This window comes from Lepidothrix coronata, unplaced genomic scaffold (genome assembly GCF_001604755.1).
Source record: "Lepidothrix coronata isolate B3197 unplaced genomic scaffold, Lepidothrix_coronata-1.0 Scaffold139, whole genome shotgun sequence".
NCBI lineage: Eukaryota > Metazoa > Chordata > Aves > Passeriformes > Pipridae > Lepidothrix > Lepidothrix coronata.
Genome location: NW_016690319.1, coordinates 2,364,800 through 2,388,101, shown reverse-complemented (window position 1 = coordinate 2,388,101; position 23,302 = coordinate 2,364,800). Strand labels below are relative to the sequence as shown.

The window sequence follows — 23,302 nt, the reverse complement described above, 5'->3', positions numbered from 1 at the left end:
GACCAGTCTGAAGAGTAGAAGATACTAAAGACTGTGTTTAAATAAGTCTGTAACATAGTATGAACTTTTATTCAGGAAATTCAGTGAGTTCAGAATATGGGACCGGTAGACAAGATCTACAGTGGATTTTAATATAAGCTTTTTATATCAAATGTATCATATCGAGTTTACATGCCACATCCTCTTTTTCTTTACAGGGTATATACCCAGTTACTTAGACAAGGATGAGCTATGTGTAGTATGTGGGGACAAAGCCACCGGATATCATTATCGCTGCATCACTTGCGAAGGTTGCAAGGTAAATGGCACAGTGGGAAAGTGGGAATCAGAAATAGCTCTCCAGCTCCTCCATTATACAGACTTCCTGGACTGTGCTGTCAAATAAAAGACAGATTAGAAGCGAATAAGAACATCCAGTACCGTATCCGATAAGCCATATCTGGCTATGCTGCTGCTCTTCATATGCATAAGGAATATCGTTGATTTTTGCCGTGTTTGCTTCTGAAAAGAAAACAAGAAATTTAGATTGTTTTAACAGTTAGCTTTTGAATTTCCATTTTTTAATGTTCCTTTAGCCATGTTCTCATCCAGAGTACATCAGCATGCTCCCAGCAACTCCACTGAAGCTGTTTATGCAATAGCTGAGGTTCTGCCTATGGCCATGAAGAGTCTGTAGCAATTAACAGTGTTCCAATGCCTCTCACCATCACTGTGAAAAGGCAAAAATCAAAATCCCTTCCACATGCTCATACAACAGTAACATCCATCAAAGCATTGACACCCAATTAAAATAGTTTCAAAAAGATTTTGACTTCTTTAACATAAGCATACTGAAATGTGCTTTCAGCCCTAAATTGCATCTCCAAAACTACATGCAAAATTAAATTAAAAAAGAGATTGCTTTGGGCAAGTAAATAAAAAAAAATGAGTAACAGAATCAGGCACATCTCACATGATTTCACTGCCATCAATTTGCATGAATAGCTTGAGATCCTGTAAGAAAGCTATTCTTTCCTGCAGAAAATAAAAAATTATTGTTTTTCTGAACAAATAGGACCACACATGCCTTGGACTAGTGTAATGAGACTAAGCCACAAAAGTCTCATTCTGTTCATCCCCAACGTCTGGAACATTTTGATCCGAGATTTTGGGCTTGGATTGATTTTAGAGCCCCTCATTGCAGTAACTCTTGTGGTGAAGTAGTTGCTCTGTTTGTATAGCATTGCCCTAAGTTACATTTATGAAATGCACGGAGACCTAAATATCCTATGTATAGCAGATAGGTGGTAATATTCATAATGGTTTTATACATACATACTAGGTATGAAAAAATATTTATATCTGAAAAGAACTGTGGAGCTTAACAAGTGATTCCTACATATTTGCATTCCATATAACAGATGATAACATGGATATGATTTAATTCAGATATAATGGGAAGTAAACAGCACTGTGGCATTATGACATATCTTTTGCTCCCAGCTGAACAGCTGTATCTCTTGCCAGCTTTCCTACTAAGGTTTTTGTTACTCCAACTGAAGTACTTCTTTTTATGCCTACCAACTACTTTAGAGACATACCATACAACTCTACTTTTATCTTCAGATACAGTACTTCTGTCTGATGCCTAATTTAAAATAATGCTTGTGTGCACAAGGAACTGAGCTAACAATTTGCAAAAAGTACTTAAATTCTGTGAGGAGCTGCATACGCATTTCAAATTGTGTGATTTATCAGCAAAGTTATATATATCAATATACTATATATATAATCAACTTCCAATTAATTTTACATTTACTAGTTGCTTCCACTCAAAGTCACCTTAGTTTTGTAACAAGATTAATCAGGGCTGACAGCCAAAGATTTGCTTTGGCAAGTGCTTTCATGAAAAAACATCCTCACCCGTGATTTCTGAAGAGTAAAGTGTAAGGAATTTAAACCCAAATAAACAAACAGCAAGTTCTGACATCACTGAAATGTTTTTTCAGATTTTACCCATTGCATCTACTGCTATATAGGTGCATAGTAAAGAAATTTAGAAAGAGTTGTTGCCTACCAATAAAATGTGATTTCTTTTATTGATGAAAATAACACTCCTGTGATGAACTGTTTGGGCAAATGTAGAAAGCAGCTTCTTTAATACATTGTTTCTTAGGGTGGACAAAGAAGTTTTGTCGCAAAAGTTTCTGATAAATGCAATGAAACGAGAATGTGAAATGAGCTGGTCCCAACAGAGCTGGTGAAGAGCCTTGCCATTGTGAAGCTAGAGCTACATTAAGTCTCGTGCAAGGTTTGGAAAACAGAAGTTCAGTACCACTTGCTGAGATTCATCAGAGGCTTTTCTGTCTCTTGCTGTAACCAGAGATAACCCTGGGACTCTGGTTGTCCACAGCCATCTTTGGACTTCAGGGAGGAGAGTGGCAGATCCTAGGCATTCATCACAGGGTTGAGAATGGAACTAAAACCAGTTGCCGTGTAGATGAGAGTTTGAGACTTGTTCCAAACCCCACATAAGGATATCTTGCCTGTGATTTCCTGGATTTTGTCTCAACACAACTGGTCCCGATCTTGCAAAGGCTCACACACAAGCTTTATGCCGTTCAGTTTAATTAACATTTCAAATCTTAACGTAATAATGGAATAAAGAGTTGTAATCTTAGCTCAACCTGAATCTTGTAAGATAAAACTCTAATGAGGACAAGGTTCTTTATTGTCTTCACGGGAGTTAGGAGCTCAAGCTGAAATACAGACTTATCTGTACATATTAATTCAACGTTCTGTGTTAAAAGATATTGCGTACTGCTGTAAGATTTTACTGGGTGTTATTTAACATGATTAAAAACAGACCTTTCACCTACTGAAGTGAAGAGACTATTCATTAGATAAAATCCCAGCTGAAGAGACTATTCATTAGGTAAAATCTCACTTGAATTTTGCCATTGTTTTGACTGAAACCAAAGCCATTCTCAGCAACCTCAGTCAAACGGGACCAGGGTGTCCGTGTGTTCTCTGTGTCAAGGTCATCCCAAGCTGCTTTGCTGAATGAGAGAGTCTCAAATAGTGGTGAAACTTGAAATTAAAGTGAAGTCTGAATTTCTTGCTTTACAGGCTATCTTGTCAATGTCTTGCAGTCTTGGGGAGTTTGTCCAGCTCTTTTGGAAGTCAGTGAGAAAAGTCATGTTGAAATTAATACCAGGATTATACACATAATGTTCAGAGATAAATTTTATCTGATTTCTTTACCTAGGGCCAGGCTTTATGGAATGTATAAATCAGTGAATTCAGCAGAACTGCATTAGTTCACGTGAACTTAGGATCTATTGCAATTGGCAGTATAGGTCTATATTATGATAGGTAGGTAGGTAGGTAGGTAGATGGATAGATAGATAGATAGATAGATAGATAGATAGATAGATAGATAGATAGATAGACAGATAGATAGACAGATAGATAGAATGGATTTATATAGAGAGGAATCTTTAGTGGTGATGGAGATTTTATTTTAATTGTAAGGTAAATGCAAATTAAATTTATAAATTATGGATCCACTATTTAGAGCCAAACACGGAGATTGTGTAGTTTGTATTTGCAAAATTCTTAGTCTTGCCCAGATTTAGTTGGTTGGTTGGTTATTTGGCTTTTGTGGAAAGAAAGGAGTAGAACTCTTTGTTCTTCATCCTTTGTTAGCACATACACACCACCATTCTTATCATTTGCAGAAGCTGCTCTTCAATTAAAACTATGTATATGCCTCCTAATATCCTTCAAAACGATTACAGAATTTGGAAAGAGGATCAAAAATAAACCTCCTACTTTATATACAAAAAAAATTTAAAACATTAAAATATAAGACTACAAGAAGAAGGTAGACAGTATTTGTACCTCAAGACAGCATTATTTACACCTTTATTTACCTAAGATGTCTATATGTTTTTAATTTTTAAGGAAACTCAAAGAAATGCCATACACTATAAAACTGATTTGTTCTTTTCCCCTTTGAGAGCTTCATGGAATGAAATATGTTATCTTGCATACTTAGGTACATTCCTAACAAAGCAAAATGGCTCCCAGTTTGATAAAATTGCTCATTGCTAATACTTTCTAATATATTAATTTTTTGCACTTAGGGTTTTTTTAGAAGAACCATTCAGAAGAACCTCCATCCAACCTATTCCTGTAAATATGAAGGAAAATGTGTGATAGACAAAGTAACAAGAAATCAGTGCCAGGAATGTCGCTTCAAAAAATGTATCTTTGTTGGCATGGCAACAGATTGTAAGTATATTTTTCTGGTTTTCTTTCTTGTACCTTTTTTTTCAATGTCTGTGTTTGCTTAAAGTATGTTGATTGATGAAGGTCGTTAAAGTAGAACAGAACTGCCAGCACTTTTCTGTTTTTAATAACTTGTAGCAGTGAATTGCACTCATTGCATCAAGCCACTTTCATAAGGCTGTAATTTTTTGTTTATCCTTCATCAGGCTCCACCTTCTCCTGGCCTTACCAAGCTGAATAACAGTAGGAATGTTCACTCTTTGGAGGAGAGGAGGGAGAAATGCATCTGGATGGACACTTTGCTTGAGATAAAAACATCTTGTTTAGAAAATTCTGGAGGATGTGAAATTGAATGTCATTGTATGAGTCATCCTGCAGTTGTTTGTTTTATTTTTAGCCCTGAAGAAGTTATCTGCTGCAAAGAATTCGAATCTCATTCTAAAGAACTAGAAAATATGGCTGTAAGATTAACCCTTAGGGGTCTTCTTTTCCTGCCATTGCACAGGAATTTACACCAATAACTTCAGTCAGTGCAAATGGGAAGAAGTCATGTAAAACCCCCAGAAGTCACATAAATTCCCCTGTGCCTTCATGGTTGTCACCAGTGTAATCCTTTGCAGAAGAACTGACAGGAAAACAGGCCCAGTAAACAACAGAAAAATAGTCTAACTTAGTATTTTCATTGTTAATGTAGTGTATAACAGTGCCTTCTGTCTAAAGGGAAATAGAATAGAAGAGACAATTTCATTGTAGCCAGGTAGACCTTCAGGAGAGGGGCTGGATCTCCCTGGGTCACGAGGGAGATGGTGATCAGAGATGTGCAGCCTCAGGGCCTGCCTATCTGGCATCACTGGAAGTCATGAGACTCTACAGAAACATTGCATAACAACACCATTTCTAGGGATTAAAGAAAGACAAAACAATAGGCACGTTTTTTCTGCTAGTGTCATGCAACAGGCAGTTGAGCCTCCTGTAAATAAATACTCCCACTTTCTTCAACCCATGTTACCTTCTGCTGGCTCCCAAGAACACTACAGAGCAGTGAGCATGCTGATACTACTTCAAAGAAAACAGAAGTGCATATTTCCCAACATTGATTACTCCAAGTCCATTATAGGAGCACTTTGACACCTCACAAAGCTTTTACATGTTAATTTTGTTGGTGGAATAACCCCCTGAAGGCAATGGCAGTATACAAAACATTGTCAGGAGGGGAAGTCATTCTTTGCCATCTAGACTTCTGAGAAAATGAAGTTGGAAGGGAGAAATAAGAGAACTGTCTCAACTGTGGGTCTTCCCAGGGTACTTCTTTACTGATTAGTTACAGTGTTTGTAATCAATTAGTACCTCAGGCAGAGAAAAGACCAAAGTTCAAACAGCCTTAAGAGCTTCCTGCCATTTTTGTATGTTTTTTCCCCTGCTAGTGGTGTTGGATGACAGCAAGCGGTTGGCAAAGAGGAAGCTGATAGAAGAAAATCGAGAGAAGAGACGTCGGGAAGAGCTGCAGAAAACCATTGGGCACAAACCAGAGCCAACGGATGAGGAATGGGAGCTGATCAAAATTGTTACTGAAGCACATGTGGCCACCAATGCACAAGGAAGCCACTGGAAGCAGAAAAGGAAATTTCTGGTAAGGGCTGTAGCCTTGTACACTGTTCTTGGAACCAGGTTCCATTCTTTCTTCTGAAGTGCCTTCCCAGCATTGCAACCCCAGAGAGATTTTATCTGCCGGTGTGTTCATGTTTATGATAAAGGGATGATTTTGTGTAGTTACTACTTGCTTTTTCTTGCCTGAACCTCAGGTTTGATCAGATCACGTATTTCAAAAGATTAACAGCATGTTGCTGAGTTAACGCTAACTCAACTGGATACTTTTATTGTGCAATGATAAGAAAAGGTAGAAAAATTGTTTCACTCCTGATTAAGAACAGTAGCAGTCTATAATGCATACCATATTTTATTTAATATATTATATCTAGGAATAGTTGTCTTTATTAGGGACTAGCATACAACATATTGTAAGAGTTCAAACAATGTAAAGTTTTAGGTGAAAGCTGGTAATTTTTGTTAATGACTTGTGGGCTTTCCTTCTTTTTGTTAATGGTGAATACATTATTAAAATAAATTAGGTAAATAAAAATTAATGAGAAGAGGATGATACATACACTATAGCATTGGGATTGCAGGCTACAGAACAACTTTCATTTTCATCCTGTAACTAAGGATTAGAAAATAAAGGGTGATTTGTGATGCTCAACCTTAAAAAAGGATTTATTTGATTTTTCTAAATGGATTTTTAAGGGAAAAATGCAGAATGCAGAATGCTTATACAGCACAAAAGAGAGATTATCGACTGCATTTCAGGAATACACAGGGGTCTTTAACAGTCTGTGTATAGCAAATCAGATAGAGAATACTCATCTTTTTGCAAGCCTGGGCTCCTGCTGCATAATTCACCATGGGAATTTCAACTCATGGTTGAATTGGTAAGAGAAATTATGTATTCAAAGCAGCTGATCTCTTTTATAATGACTTTTTTTAAAGATTCCAGTGACACTACCCAAATTTCTATATGAATGGCTTGTGTTCATACTGGGGTGTAGTCAGAAAAACCACAGCCAGTGGTCACTGGCAAGAAGCAAGAGGGTACTTTCTAGGAGCGCTGCCGAGCAAAGTTTGAGGTACTGGTTTTAGCAGACCAAGAAGCAGCTGCAATAGTGCTTTTTGTTGCTTAGACAGGAGTGCTGTTCTTTGGGTATCACCAAGTTTGGGATAAAGCATAGAGAGCTTGAGGTTGGGGCTGAGAATGAACAGGCTGGACCATGTAAAATGTGGTCATTGCAGGACTTCAGGCTTGGAAACTGTCTCCGTGGAGGGGGAACCTCCAACAAAAGATGCCCAGAGACAGGGCACGAGGTGATGTAATGACAGGGCTACTGGGAGAGGGGAGGGATGAGGCAGAGATAGGGATGGCAACTGTAAGGTGCAGTTCATGAACCAGCTGTGACTTTCACTCCTGATGCTGAAGTCTAGTGGTTTCAAGGCAAGCATAGGAAGCTCACCGACACTTTGCAGTGAGCACAGAAGGGAAGGTCTGGGATGGCATGCCAACCCCAGGTGGAGGACTTTGAAAGCCCCTGCCACAAGCTATTGAAGAGCAAGAGAAGCTGATTGCATGCCCCAGTAGCTGTGGGTCTGTCCTTATGTAGCTAAGGCTGGTTCTTTGACAACAGGAGCTCCTTTGAGGTCTGGACCTCTTCTCCTGTTGCGTTAGGTGGCAAGGGCTCTCCAGTGTGTTAGCTTTAGCTAGTGATCCTGGCTTCTTTTGCCTTTCCCGAGAAAATGCTGTGTTCTTTCTTTTTCTCCCTGACAAAATTATGTGTGGTTTTAAGTATCTGGTCTTCTTGTTTGGAAGTGATGAAGGTTGTTTATCATGAGTACACAGACAATGTGGTTTAGTTACCCAAGATTCAGGGAGGGAGGGAGCCTAGAACTGGGTTTGAGTTTTTTAGTAGAAACCATCAGATAATTGAGTCCAGTCCTCTTCATTGTTTCTTGACAATTGGTGCTTGCTTTATTAACACATTGCTGAGATTTTTCTTGTAAGAAGTTAGATTTGGATTCAGATTGGTGACAGAGCTGTGGAAGGATCTTTTATTATGAGTTACTTTAAAAAAATGGCTGAGCACAAGTTTTTATTACAGACAGCACTTTCAGCACCTCCCCTGTTTAAGTGTCTTACGTAAATGTCATGGAGTCTGTCAGTCTTAAAAGTTTTCTTCACTAAGTTTTATTTAGTTTTTGACTCTAATATGAACAAAATGAAACCTTGACACGTCTTTTACCATTGCAAAGCCACACTTAGCAACCAAAAAAGCTTTGATATGCCTGTTTTTAAAATACATGGTGATGTTGACCAGCTGTCATAAAAATCAGGTAAACAAGTTCAAGTGCTGTTGGAATGAAAAAACACTCATTGCAGATTTTGCTTGAAACTATTTCATTGCATATTCCTATTGAAATGCTCAAAATGTGATTTTTTTTTTTTCTCATTTGGAGAAGCCTTGGGCTGAAGCCATGCAACAGGTGATTTTCAACCAGAATTTTACCCAGATGAGTTCAAATTCTGGTCACATTATCCAGACCAGCTTTGTGTTATCTCATTCCTGCTCATCAGTTGTTTTAGCCCAGTTTTGGAAACTGGCCTTGGCAGTTGCCTGGGGCTCTGTGATACCTGGCCACCTGTTCTGTGGAGACTTTGAATAGGTGAAAGTGCCCAATTCTGCAAAGCCCGCAGGATCTTCTGAGGGGTAACATGTCATCTCAACTCTCTTTGCTTTTAGAGAGACTTGAGAGTTTTCAGCAGCTGTAAGAAACAACACACCTATGTTTTTAAGAAAAAGTAACATGTGCTGCATCCATAAAATACTCAGATACAAGCACAAGGAAGAAACTGCATGTGCACAACAGTGCAGCTGCCCACAAAGGATGGGTAGCAGCACGCCAGTCACCCATTTCTCTGTGCAGTCACATCTTTCACAAATGCCTTACAAATAAATTACATTTTGTGATATAATGGACATCACTTATAAATCCAATAGTGTTACTCTTTATTTTAGCATATCTTCCACCACCAAGCAGGACTTTAATTTTAGAGTATAAAGTAATTGCTCTAAGATAGATTGTTCTTTTAAATATCTTTATTTATATTCTTAGCCAGAAGATATTGGGCAGGCACCAATAGTTAATGCCCCAGAAGGTGGGAAAGTGGATTTAGAAGCCTTCAGCCAGTTTACAAAAATTATCACACCAGCGATTACAAGAGTGGTGGATTTTGCCAAAAAGTTGCCTATGTTTTGTGAGGTAAGAAGACTTCCTTGCACTCCTCATTTATACACCTGTTGTTAAAAACTATTCAAAATACTCTGGCATGAAATTAAAAAATTCAGTATGTTTAAAATTAAAGAGACTCAAAATAGATGGGACTAGAATCATTTGGAATTTTATGAATTTTCTTTTTCTTATGATAACTGAACCCTGATTTCATTAGGGTTTTTTCTAGAGGTTATTGTGGTTCATTAGGGACTCAGATGTGTCTTTAGAGGTGGCCTTGAACAAAGCAAGCGAACAAAAAATGACTGTCTAGAAGCGTTGTTGATATGTGTAATAAAATCTTACAGCACACAGTTCCTTATGTCCTTCTGGCTCCTTGGCAGGTACAGTATTGTGGAGTTGGGTCTACACAGTAAAAAATTCTTCAAATTCAGGGAAGCACCCCTATCCAGGAGTGACACTTGCCTCATTGGGTTCCTGAGACATGCTTTTCCTGAACAGGGAGGTTGTGCATAAAAGAGTCTACAAAAGTAATGGATTGTCATTTTAGGTAGATACTCACATGCAAAAATATACAGTAAATAGACTTGGTTGCACATTAGGAATGCAGAGGTCCTAAGCTGATCTAATTTACACTGAGGTATCATTTTTATTGAAGGACTAGATGCAATGCCTAATTATATTTTTTTTCCTAATTTTAAAAATGTTATCAGAGCTGCATCCTGAAATAATATTTCAGTCTTAATAATCTAAATAATTTTCATAGAATCATAGAATGGTTTGGGTTGAAAGGGACCTTAAAGATCATCTAGTTCCAACCCTCCTGCCATTGGAAGGGACACCTTCCACTACATGGAGTTTGCTCAGAGCCCCATCCAGGCTGGCCTTGAACACTTTCAGGGATGGGGCATCCACAGATTCTCTGGGCAACCTATTCCAGTGCCTTACCACCCTCACAGGAAATAATTTCTTCCTAATATCTAATCTAAACTTACTGTCTTTCAGATTGAAGCCATCACCCCTTGTCCTGTCACCACATACCCTTTTAAATAGTCCCTCTCTCCATCTTTCTTGTAGGCTCACTTGAGGTACTGAAAGGCCTCAATTAGATCATCCTGAAGCCTTCTCTTTTCCAGAGTGAACAATCCCATTTGTCTCAGCCTTTCCTGATAGGAGAGGTGTTCCATCTCTTTAATCATCTTGGTGGCCCTCCTCTGGACTCACTCCAACAGATCCGTGTCTTTCCTGTGCTGGGGACCCCAGAACTGGGTTCAGCACTCCAGATGGATGTCACCAGAGTGGAGTAGAGGGGCAGAATCACGTCCCTCGACCTGCTGGCCACACTGCTTTGAATGCAGCCCAGGATAAGGTTGGCTTTCTGGGCTGCAAGCCCACGTTGCCAGCTCGTGTCCAGCCTCTCATCCACCAGCACCCTCAAGTCCTTCTCAGTAGGGCTGCTCTTGATCTTCATCCTCCAGCCTGTATTGATACTGGGGGTTGCCCTGACCCAGGTGCAGCACTTTTGCACTTGGTCTTGTTAAACTTCATGAGATTCCCACACACCCACTTCTAAAAGTTGTCCAGATCCATCTGGGTGGCATCCTGTTGTTCAGGTGGGTCAACCACACCACTCAAATTGGTGTCATCTGCAAATTTGCTGAGAGTACACTCAATCCCTTCATCTTTGCCATTAATGTATATATTAAATAGCACTGGTCCTGCACAGACCCCTGAGGGACACCACTTGTCACTGGTGTCCATGGAGCTGTTGACCACTTCCATCTGGACCTAACGGTCCACCCATCAAATCCATCTCTCTCCAATTTAAAGAAAGGGATGTTGTGGGAAATTGTGTCAAAGGCTTTACAGAAGTCCAGATAGATGACATCTGTAGCCCTTCCCTCATCTGCTGATGTAGTCACTCCATCATAGAGGGCCACTAAGTTGGCGAGGCAGGACTTGCCCTTGGTGAAGCTGTGCTGGCTGTCTGAAATCACAGTCCCTGGCCTCCATCTGCCTTAGCGTAGCTTCTAGGAGGATCTGTTCCATGATCTTCCCAGGCACAGAAGTGAGGCTGACAGGCCAGTAGTTCCCAGAGTCCTCCCTTCTACCCTTTTGGGTGGGTGCAATGTTTTCCTTCTTCCGGTCACGTGGTACTTTGCCATGACTTTTCAAATATCATGGAGAGTGGCTTGGACTCTGACAGTCGCATAGGCTTATGTGTGTTCAGGTTCCTCAGGTGGTCTTTACTTACAGTGGGAGGACTTTGGTCCCTCAGTCCCCATCCTGCTGTCCATTCAAGAGAGGTTGCCATTGAAGACAGGCAAAAAAGTTGTTGAGCACCTCAGCCTTCTCCTCATTCGTTGTTATGAGTTTACCAGTATTGTTTATGAGGGGGGTACACGTTCTTTGACCTTCCTTTTTTGCCTTTTCTGGTTAACAGACCTGTAGAAGCCCTTCTTGTTATTCTTTGCATGTCTTGGCAGGTTCAGTTCCAGCTTCACCTTGGCCTTCCTCACTCCATCCCTACACAACCAAGCTTCCTCTCTATATTCTTCCCAGGTTACCTGTCCTTGTTTCCAGTACCTTTCCCTTTAGTTTTACCACCAGTTCCCTACTCAGCCATGCTGTCCACTTGTCTTCCTTGTCCAATTTCTTGCTCCTGGAGATTTGCTAGCTCTTATGCTCTGTGGAACACTTTCTTAAAGATCTGCCAGCTCTGTTCCACTCCCTTGTCCCTGAGGGAAGTCTCCCGGGGGATCCTATTGACCATCTCCTTGGAGAGCTGGAATTTCACTTTCCTGAAGTTCAGTGGCCTAAATTTACTGACCCATATACCTCAGGACTCCAAATTCCACCAGTGCATGACCACTGCAGCCCAGGCTGCCTCCAATTTTGACATCTCCAATTAGGTCGCTACGTTGGTGACCATCAGATCCAGTATCACATCCCCTCTGGTAGGGCTGTCTATTAGCTGGCTCAAGAATTTATCCTCCATTCCAGGAGTCTTCTGGATTGCCTACAGTTTGCTGTGCTATTTTTCCAGCAGATATCAGGATGATTGAAGTCCCCCAGCAGTACTAGAGCCTGCCAGCATGATGCCTCCTGTAGCTGGAGAAAGAAGGCTTTGTCGGTGGGCTCCCCTTGATCAGGTGGCCTGTAGTAGACACCAGCTATGAGGTTCCCTTTGTTGCCTTGGTCTCTGATTCCTACCCAGAAGGCTTTTGACCAGCTCATGGGTGTTCTTCAGAGACAGCACTTCACACTCAGTCCACCTCTTGATGTAGAAAGCAATCACTCTGCTTCTGCTTCCTCCCCTGCCACTTCTGAAGAGTCTGTAGCCATCAATAGTCACACTCCAATCTGAGATTCATCCCACCGTTTCTGTAATGGCAACAAGGTCATAGTTTTCTAGCAGCATGGTGATCACATCTGACGCAGATACTGTCTCTGCTACAATCCAGTGAAAGGCTTAGACACTTCCTACAGCCTGAAACCTGGCCAGCCATGTGATTTTTTTTGGGAGCTCTGTCTAGGTCGCTACGTTCTTTTTGGCGAGGTAGGCAACTTGGCTCCTTTCTGAGTGGGTACCATAACTGAGCTCCCCCCAAGAGGGCAACGATACCAGTTGAGCTCTGGAGCTGGTAGTGTATCCTCACCCTGCCTGCACGAAGTGCCATGACACGCCCCAGCTGACGTGCCATGCACTGTTCACCCACACTGATCGCTGCACTCCTGGTCGCTTGCACTCACTGGAGGTGGCTTTTCTACAGGTGGGGGTTGGCATGGTCCTGCAGGGATGATAATAATATAATATAATGTAATAATAAATAATAATATAAAGTAATGTGTAATTAATTAGGATATGGTTAAGAGTAATATATTGTTATTTGAATAATTTTAAGTCTTGTGAGCCCCTTAGGATTCCCAGTCATGGGAGTTTTAACAAGGGAATATCCCCAATCCAGCCATGGAAGGATGCCTGCCTGTTCACCCACATTTCAAAGCAATACTTTACTCTGCTGCTGAAATGCCAAGTGAATGGCATTCAAAATGGGAGTGACTATGGTCAGTGAGTTCATGGGGCTCCCTGACTCAGGAACAGTGTTTTGTCCTAATAGCATCAGTCAGGAAGGAAATGCAAGGCAGCCACAGCATTTTACTCTTCTGAGGCTGGCAACTTTTCCTTAAGGTCAGTCAGGGAGAGCTATGTATGTCCTCTAGCACCTACAGAACAAGAAGAGGTAAATATCAATAGTTGTCATTGTGTAAATAGGTTATCCTGGCTAGCCTCATCATTGGCTCCATCAGTCAAGAAAGAATGAAACGGTGGCCAAGCGTGAAGATCCTAAAATACGAGGAATGTGTCCATAGATCAAGAGGCCCCTGCAGCATTTAGTGTCTGAGGAAATCTGTCTCCTCTGATTTGGCATTTGTTGGTGGGAAGTTGCAGTGACATACCAAGGTAGTCTTTTTAATTTAGAAAGCTTTGCCAGTCACACACAGACGTCAGTGCCCATCTGACATCTCCTACCCCTCCTGGCTACCATGGGCCCACTTGTGTCAGAGCTAGGCAAGAAGCATGGATGAAGAAGTCATGGCATCATCAGGAATGACCTTTGTACATTACATGGCTCAGCTGGACAAGCTTTGTTTACAGCTGAGCCCCTGTGTAAACCTAACACCCATAGATGGCAAGGTCTGATGGCAGAGTGAGGGACAACTCCTCATGAACACAAAGGAACGGGACAGCTGTCCTCTGAGTTGTTGTATAGCTCTTGCTGCAGCATGAAGAAAATGACAAATATTTGCTTCTTTTTGAAGGGGTACCATCATGTTAACTGTATTTCAGTTATGGATTTTAACCCATATCTTTTTCATAGAAGAAACACTGTGTGGGCTATGGATTTGTTTATGAGAAAAAAAACATCCTTTCTCCCATAGGAGACCATTTATACATTATGTCAATTCTTAATTCTACAGAGGCTAAAGCTGAGAATGTAGTAAATCTCTATGAAAGAGGGACATGACAGGGAACATCCATAGCCACTTCTATATTCATGACTGGTTTTCCTTCTTTATTTCATCTTTGGACACATGCAGAAGCACTGTGAGTGCCCAGCTTAATTTGTGTACATCCACTGGCCCCTGCCTCAAAACAAGAATCCCATCCCAGAGTAACTGAAGTATAAGGAAAACTTCATTTACTTCTCAGCATTTCTGCTGTTGTTTCCTTCTTGCATTTCCTTCTGCTTAGAAGATGAAGATTGAGGAGAATTTAGTGATGTGAGTTTTAAGTGTCTCAGGCATCACTGGTTCCACAGTGGGTGAAGCTATGTCAATACCCTTCAAGGTAGCTCAGCTCAGTTCCATGGTGCTGCATTGCACGTCCTGCCTCTAGAGGTGAGCACCTCAGGTTCCTGCCTTTTGTTTTTTCTCCCTGCCTGTCTCTGCAGAGAGAGGAGGAAAGGTCAACATGTGACAGAGATTCAGTCATTTTTGTTGACCCCACTTCTGAAAGATGCTCTGGTAGCAACACTCAAGTGATGAGTGTAGGTAGAGTTAAAATCTGCACAGCTGAGAGTAGAGCTGACGTTCCAGCCTCCTGTCTTTGGTAACTCCTGCTACTGGCAGATAAGACCTGAGGCTTGGCATCTGTGAAATGGATGTCCCATGTATCTTTCAGGATTAGGAAGCAAGTGAAGGGCAGGCATAGTCAAATCATGTCTACCAAAAAAAAGTTTTTAAAAAGTTCGAGTAGGAAGAGAACTTCTCATTAGTTTAATGGATCATAATAAAACAGCCAAAGCATCACACAATATCTCCTCTACTATTATCTCTTTTTTTTCCACTATTCTTCCTTCTCCTTAGAGGTTTGGGTTTTTTTAATATCTCTTTTTTTTTCTCTTCTCTCTTCCTTTCTTTCATGTCCCTTTTTTCACTGTAGTTGTTTATTCTGATATCTCTGCACGATTCCTCTCACAGATCTATTATTTTAATTTTTTTTTACTCTGTTTCTTTCCCTTCTTCAATCTCGGCAGCCAAACAGTGGTATTGTCATTGGGTAGGGAGACTGCCACTGTGCCTGTGCAGTCTTCCCCACACTGCTGCTGAGCTGAGGGTGCCGCTGAGCTGAGCAGGGAAAATGATTTGCCCGGAACAGGATGAGTCAATTTTCTTCTGTATCAAACACTTCACACCTGAAGCTGATATTGCTGGGAAAGTGATTGCATGATTCAACTCATTTTCCTGACCATGGCTGGCTTGTGCTTAAAACTCTTAACAGGGAACTGCTTTCCACTTGCATTAGGTAACTGTCTGGCATCCACTCTGCAACATTTTACACCAAATCAATATACTTTGCAAGTACACAGTTGCCATGTAGACCTGTAGTTCATGGCGGTTTCATTTTGAATTGCAAAACAGGTAAATGTAGTAATTTTATATGAATCAGATACGTGTAGCTTTTTGCCTCCTTTAAAGCCAAGTAGAAGTGAGTTGCTTTTTCTTCTGCGTGACCCTTGCTGCTCACATATATGAACAGTCTCAAAATAGTCCCAGTGGTTTTTGCTATCATTGAATTACCTATGAAAACATAAAGACATGATTTACATAAACACATTCTGCTCATGTGTCAGCATTCTGGTTATACTCTGTAAATACAGAACCTGCCTCCAACAATCTGGACCGCTTGCCTTTGTTAATGTCATGGAAAAGACATGTTTAGCCCCATACCTTGAAGATCACAGCTTAGACACCAGTGTAAAAGCTGTATCTATACCATAGATAATATAGGGAGTCTAGGGAGAACAGCCTTACTAGGCTAAGTAAGTTCTCTGTTGTTTAAATGGGCAGTGAAAATTACTGCCCCACCTATTCAGGTATCTCCTCTACATATAAACATTTATTTCATTCCTTTTACTTAGAACACAGTCCACTCTCACAGACCCTCACAAATGTCTTTCTTTATCTCTGGTCAGGTAAGAAATAAGCATGGCTGGCATGAACTTAACGGGATGGCCGAGGTCTGTACCAGCCCCAATTATAGTTTATTCTGTTGTAAGCTGAGGGAGCTCAGGAGGGGATGTTAACCTGCTGGCAGTTCCTGAAGGCAGGAATGCAAATCTCTGAGGTTTTTGTGATGCAGTCAGTCAGCAGTGTGTTTGGAGCATAGCTGCACCATGAGAGGTAGTGTCCTGGGGTGTGAATTGCAACTTCATGCTCATGGATTTATTGTAGTTGTAAAAGCAACTCAGTCTGACAAATATATATTTTTCTTTACCATTTGTAATTTCTGCAGCTGCCATGTGAAGACCAGATCATCCTTCTGAAAGGCTGCTGTATGGAGATAATGTCCCTCCGAGCAGCAGTTCGCTATGACCCCGAGAGTGAGACTTTAACACTAAATGGGGAGATGGCGGTGACAAGGGGCCAGCTGAAAAATGGGGGTCTTGGCGTAGTGTCTGATGCCATTTTTGACCTGGGCATGTCTCTTTCTTCATTTAACTTGGATGACACCGAGGTTGCCCTTCTTCAGGCTGTTCTGCTCATGTCATCAGGTGAGAATAGAAATATATTGGGATCCTAATTATTTTTAAACTCTTTGATCTTTGTCATAAGCCTCTTTTTAAAAGAAATAAGATATGTTAGATCTTGTAGTGCTGCCTAAAGTGGGAGAAATGTTCTCTCAGAATCCCAGTGCAGCTTAGACTTAGTTTGGTAAGCACTAGGAAAAAAATTCAGGGTATTCAAAAACATGGACATAAAGTGGCTTTGGTAACACAACTTGCTCGATTTGGTACTTACAGATGAGGCAGGGATGATCATCAGAAAGAACTCAGTTCTGCTTCAGAGCCAGTGTGTCTTGAATGAAAAACAGGTGATTTAGCAACATTGGTCCTTACAATAAGTTAGTTCCCTTTTCCCCTGGATACTGTCATGCACTGGGCAGTTATACATGTTTCCATCAGTCTCATATGTTTAGTTTGACCTGTCCTAGTTTCCCTAATTAGCAGCACCACTGTTCCCTAATGGGCATTTGAGAGTTGTGCTGTTTTCCTACACTGGGACCATTTGCAAATGGTCACTTGCTGGCATAATACAGAAGCAGTATCATATGATTTTCAAAGAGTTTCTAACCTTCTCAATTTGAGTATATTTTCAAATATGCTTCCACTGATTGTGCCAGCCCAAAGAGGAAATTCCATTCTTGGGCAGTGGCAGATTTGGCAAGATTTTAAAACCGCTTTGAAGATTGGGCACTGAAAACAATATACACTCAGTGATTTGCAAGCATAACTGCATCTGAGACAGAAAAGGTTTCCACATAAATTACAACACAGCACTTGATCTTGCCAATCAAAACATTTTGATTTCTTTTTAGTTCCATATACAGTGATACATGAGTAGTGGTTTCAGAAGGCAGTTCAAAGGACCTGCTTTTCCAGAACTCTCTCCTGAGAAGTGACTTGTGAAGGGGCTGGGTACCAGCTGAGATAGTTAGGCAAATATTTGGCCTTTGTTGTACCTTGGTGCTCCATAACAGTTTCCTTTGCAGCTCACCTGGGATCAAAGCATGATCAAAGCATTGGTCAGACTGTAGAGAAACAGATAGAAGAGAACTGTAGTTTACGTAACTGATAAGTAGTTTTTTTGTTTCTTTATCAGTTGTTTTACTGAAATATATAGGTAGAAGCCTTAGCTGAAATCAGGGATCTGTTGCTCTAGTCACTATTAAGGAGACACATCCCAAACATCTATACTCTAAAAGGGCAAAACAGGCAAAGGATGAAGAAAAGAAGGATTATCTCCTTGTTTTAATGGGGACAGTACTGATAAGTGAGATGTCCAGGGTGAAAGAAGTTGTTTGTGGCAGAGCCAAATGTCCATGGTCTCTCTTCTTTCTTTCCTATTTTTCCTGATTTATAATCAGGACCTTTTTAAAGCAGATAAGTAGTAATGATAATTCTGCTGCTTTGTATCCACAGATCGCCCAGGCCTTGTTTGCGTCGAGAGAATAGAAAAGTGTCAAGAGGGATTCCTCCTGGCATTCGAACACTACATCAATTACAGAAAACACCATGTTGCACACTTTTGGCCAAAACTGCTGATGAAAGTGACAGACCTGCGAATGATTGGAGCCTGCCATGCCAGCCGCTTCCTGCACATGAAGGTGGAGTGCCCCACAGAACTGTTCCCTCCATTGTTCCTGGAAGTGTTTGAGGATTAGAGAGACTGGAGCGGTTCTCCGCACCCCCGTCGCACTACTGGCTGTCATTTCATCCCGTTGCCCAGCTCTTCTCACCTCTGTTCTTTCATGCTCTTCTGTTTCTTGAGACGGGGTTGGGTTTTGTTGGGTTTTCTTTTGGGGTTGCTAGGGGGCAGTTGTGTATACACATGGATGAAAACATCCCTTTAATGCGGGTACTTGTGACTATTGCAATTTGTTCTTCAGTCCTTTGGTGTGAGTGCTTTGACAGCTTAACAGTGAAAATACGAACAGACCAATCTCATTCACCAGCACTTGTGTGGTCACCAGCTCACACACATCATTGCTTGAAAAATATGGGAGAGAAATTGAAGTGGCAGAAAATAAATTGGCCTTCAAGTTAAAACAGCTGTTGTTAATTTGACCCTGGCAATTCTGTCTAGTATTACCTCCTTTTGCAGGGTACAGGTGACCAATTCATAATATGAAATTTCTAGTTTTCATGATTATTGCTATTGTAACAATTAACATTATGATCTAGGGTCTTCATCATCATCATGATCCCATAATTCTTTGAGGACTGTTCCAGCAGATACAGTTTAACTGTGCCCCAAGTACTTAAAATAATGCAGAGTGTTTAGAAGGGACTGGCTCTATTTTTTTTCCATGTGTATAATATATTAAGATCTTCAGTTACTAAAGGTGAACTCCAGGTAACTTCTCTGGAAGGTCTGTTGGAGTAAGAAGGGGAATTTGATCCTCTGAGGTGCTTTTTCTGAGAGTGGAGAGGTCTGCTTTTTCTGAGATGCATGGAAAATCCATCACTGTGAGGGAGAAGACTCTCTGTCAGGATAGCAGGCAGTTCCTCAGAGTTATTCAGGGATATGAGGGCTCACGAAATGAGGAAAAGGAGAATGAAACATATGGGGTGATGTTCAGATGGGACAGAAGCCAACTGTGTTATTAACGACACTCAAGACTGTACAGCTTTATCCCAATAATCCAAATAGTGTTGCTCAGCAGTAATGCTTTGTTTTATATATATATATAAAGTTTATATGCACATATATATATAATTTTATATATATATAACTACAAATCTTCAGCAGGTGTCTTAAACATATTTCCGTGTTTTTATCTTCTCTCTCCCCTTCTCTCACTCTCTACGTGCGTGTGCGTGTGGATGCGTGTGGATCAGCTAGGTTCTTCCTCCTTGGTGTCTGCTCATGTTTTGTTTGGCTAGATGCTCTCTTGATTCTTTTAATTTATTTCCACTAGCTGCACTAGCAGGAACCAAACTGAGCAATGACAAAATGTCCTGCTGCCGAAATTCGCAAGCCAGTACTCACAGTCCTGGAATGTTTGGAGGCCAGTGGTGAGGACATTATAGGTAGAGGTTCCTCTCTGTCATCCATCTCCATTCAGGGTTGTTATCCCTGTGTTTTATAAACTTGATATTAAACCATTCTCTGAATTTGTATGATACATCAAAACCCTCCTTCTGTTCTTCCTGGGAACCAGAGACTTAGCTCACGTATTTTGCACTTCCTCATACCCTACATTCTTTCATGTTGTGCATTCATTTGTACCAGTTTCTTTCTCTGCTATTTATTGACCTATTTGCCTGGCAAGTCAGTGGGCATTGTTAGGGTGGATGTGTTGACTTTCAAAGCTCATGGCCCAAATCTCAACCCATATGTTTTGTGTTTATCCCCTCACAAAAACATGATACTCAGGAAAACTTATAGGTGGAACACAGTATATGTGTGTCAGGGGTTAAATTCTTTCCACCCCCCTTTCCCTACATCATTGAGAAGGCATTGGAGTGCTATTGGCCATGTTTGCAGGGATGTCAAATCTTGTTCTCCCTGTTCTTTGATACTATATGCACCTGTGATGAGCTGTGAGCACTGATGTTATCACTTAGGGGTTTTTTGTCAGAACATAAAACACAATGGGGTGTTTAGGGTTTTTTTGCAGATAGCGGGGAAGACAGGCCAGTGGGGATTAATTCTTACATATTTGCTGAAGTTGAAGAACCTCTTGCTCCATTTTGAAGTATGCATCTAAGCAACATCAGTCTCTATCCAAATTCCTTGTAGAGCACTGTCTTGGAGACAGAGTCAGAAACTAGCTTTTTGGATAGCTGATTTGGGGTGATTTGATAGAGAACTGATAGCATATAGGAAATGTAGAAAAGAAGCTGATCCCTTACTTGTGTCTATGCTTGTAAAGGAAAGAGAAATGTGCATGTCTTTTGGAGTTCTCTTCTGCCACGGATCTGAGCTTGTTGTTCCTCCTGGAGCCAGTGCAATTACCTCACCTGTTTGCTCAATGTGAGCTTGATTTAGTGTTCCAACTTTTGACTGTGCCACGGATGAGACCCAGGAGAAAAAACGTCATGTTTCTCTTAGTTCCAAAAAAGCTGATGCAGTTTGGAGCTGTGCTTAATCGGGGTTCAGAAAAATCAGGCCTCCTTCCTTAGGTGAGTGCAGATGGACTGAAGTGCCTAAAATCAGGCAACCAACTTTGACAGGTTCGGCAGTGCTCTTAGCAGAAAGGACATACATCAACATCCTTTCCTAGCTTTTTAGATTAAGTTGGAGTCTGACACTGATTAACAGTGAGATAGTAGTATTCCTTAATTGAAAACTAAGATGAAGCTCTTAGTTGGACAGATTTGATGTACTGACATCTAATGGCCTCTAATCTCCTACCAGTCTTACTTTGTGTGGCTTCATTTACTTCCTCAGTACAACTGCTGATTTGTGTGATCATGAGAGCAAAACTAGACCACATGAGGATGCTCTTGCAGACTCTTGCCAGTGGATACTGACCTTCGTTCTGCCAAGAGATACATGCTTTTAAATATCAGTGGTCTCAAGCCATCGCGGCATTGAGCCGCTGCGACTGACCACCTCAGTGGCAGACATCAGTACTGTAGTCAGCACCCTTTGTAGTAACTGGCCTTCTGAGTGAAATAACAAGCACACACATTCTAGTGCAGTCCAGAGTCTCGTTTCTGATGGTGCCACGTAGCTCTTATGTTTGCTTTGTGGTCTATGTGTGGGTCTTACACAGAAGATTTTTCCTGTCAAACCTGATTGTCACCGTTCATGGTTTCACCCTGAGTAACATGTGCATTTAGACACTCATTTCATGTGTAATCTCAGTTAAGTTATGATATTTATAATGACATATATAGCGTGTGATAATGATTTTTGTTTACATTCTGCCAAAATGTAGACGTTAGAGTTAGACCTCCAAGGTTGAAAATCATCCTTGAGCAGATTGCTTGCATCTTCAGAGGCAGGCATCAGAAAGAGATAAAAACTATCCAGAAAGACCATTTATATCAGAAATCTGCCAAGAGAGGGCTGTTGATCACAAGCGGAGCATGTCATTGCTAGTGATGTATTTTTATGCTATGGAACTCTAATCTGTATGTGTCATATTGACTTCTTGCTGCATGAATCATAAATTATAAAAATCAATCTTATGGTTTTGAGATGTAGCCAGCATTCCTAAGGCTAAACCTTTTTCATTGACAGAATCAAAATCCACAACCAAGGAACGTTTTCCTCTCACTGTGAGAGCAATTGAAAGTGTTCAACATTTATCTTTTCACAAAGGAAGAGGCATCAGAACCTCTTAATGTGTCTTGTTATTGTGATCATCTGGAAATGATTGCCAGACGTTTCCTTTTGATATAGTAATGAAGTGATCTGTATTTAAATTTTATAGAGAGAATTTTATTCTAGTGCGATAGAGATTTATTTTCCACTTACAAACTCAAAACGGTGTGAGCACGTTTTTGGTTTTGTTTTTTTTTTTTTTTTTACTATGGTATATTTTTGCTTTAAAATTAAAAACAAAAAAAAAAAAGGTTTGGCCTTATCACAGAGTTTTAGTATAGATGTTAGCAAATGCAAAGAGTATGCATTATTTGTGTGTATCCACATTGACTGATGTCGCCTTCAAAAAGCAATATTGTGCAGGTAATAAGTTGTTTGTGACTGTCCATTGCACAGTTTACCTTCTTTAAAAGCTAACCTTGTTTATGCACAAGACAATCAAATGTAAATCTACATCAGCACCCGGGTGTGGATTAAATTTATGTAAATTACTGAGCACAATGTAAAACATTAAAAGACACTTTATTTAATTACACATTTAATGTCAGTAAAGATAGTATCAGGGCATGAACTAGCTGACATACTGTAATTTCTTTTTTCCTACTTCCTTAGCACTCTTCAGTTTTAGTTTGCTCATAAATACATCAAATTAGTAATTCATAATTTTTTTGAAGAGAAGGGTGGTTTGGGTTGTTTATTTGTTTTTATTAAGTTGGTTGGGAGGACTTATTATTTTGTCTATGAGGTTTGTGGGTTTTGCTTATTTGGTTTATTTTTTTAATATCAATTTCATGCCCTGAGGGTAAGGCAAACATTACACCGTACAGTAAAAAAAACAAAGTACCTTGGATGATGTATTTTTTTGCAAACAGTGTTAAGAGTTATGCTAGATTGGTAATATTTTTTCAGCCTAAAATATATTAAAAAAAATCTGTGATCACAAATGTTTTAAACTATCTAAAGAGAAAATTTGTATATTTGGGGGAAGAAAATAATTTTTACATAGCTTTTGTATGCAGATATTAAAATGTAATTATGAATATAGTGGGCATAGATAACTGTGTAAGCTTGAATTCTAAAAAAGAAAAAGCTTATAACTGAAAAGTGGTCCTGGTGTCTCTGTCTCTTTGTTGTGGGCTGTTTCATCAACTCTGTCGCACACTTCCAAGCCACCAGAATGGGAAAATTAGGACCTAGAGCACGATGTTTTATCAACTCTAACCTGCTCACATTTCTATCCTTCTGCATCCCTTTCATCACCTACCTCATATCTTATCTCCTCTCCTCCCTTCCCTTGGGCACCCAACCAGAGTTTTTCACTTCTCACTCTTCACAGCAGCCAAAATTAATTCAC

General features: G+C 40.4%; 1 protein-coding gene across 4 annotated transcripts in view; it reads left to right on the top strand.

Annotated features, from left to right (window-relative positions):
• THRB (thyroid hormone receptor beta) overlaps positions 1-23,054 on the top strand; it is a 128,652-nt gene extending 105,598 nt beyond the window's left edge. For 3 of the 4 annotated variants that reach the window (XM_017827445.1, XM_017827444.1, XM_017827442.1), the window contains 6 exons: positions 198-298; positions 4,128-4,275; positions 5,697-5,902; positions 8,989-9,135; positions 16,406-16,664; positions 18,093-23,054. In XM_017827445.1, coding sequence (XP_017682934.1) covers positions 198-298; positions 4,128-4,275; positions 5,697-5,902; positions 8,989-9,135; positions 16,406-16,664; positions 18,093-18,334 — 1,103 coding nt within the window. In that variant the 3' untranslated portion in view covers positions 18,335-23,054. The remainder of the gene's footprint in view (positions 1-197; positions 299-4,127; positions 4,276-5,696; positions 5,903-8,988; positions 9,136-16,405; positions 16,665-18,092) is intronic. The other variant, XM_017827443.1, reaches the window with a different exon arrangement.
• Positions 23,055-23,302: the final 248 nt, after the last annotated feature.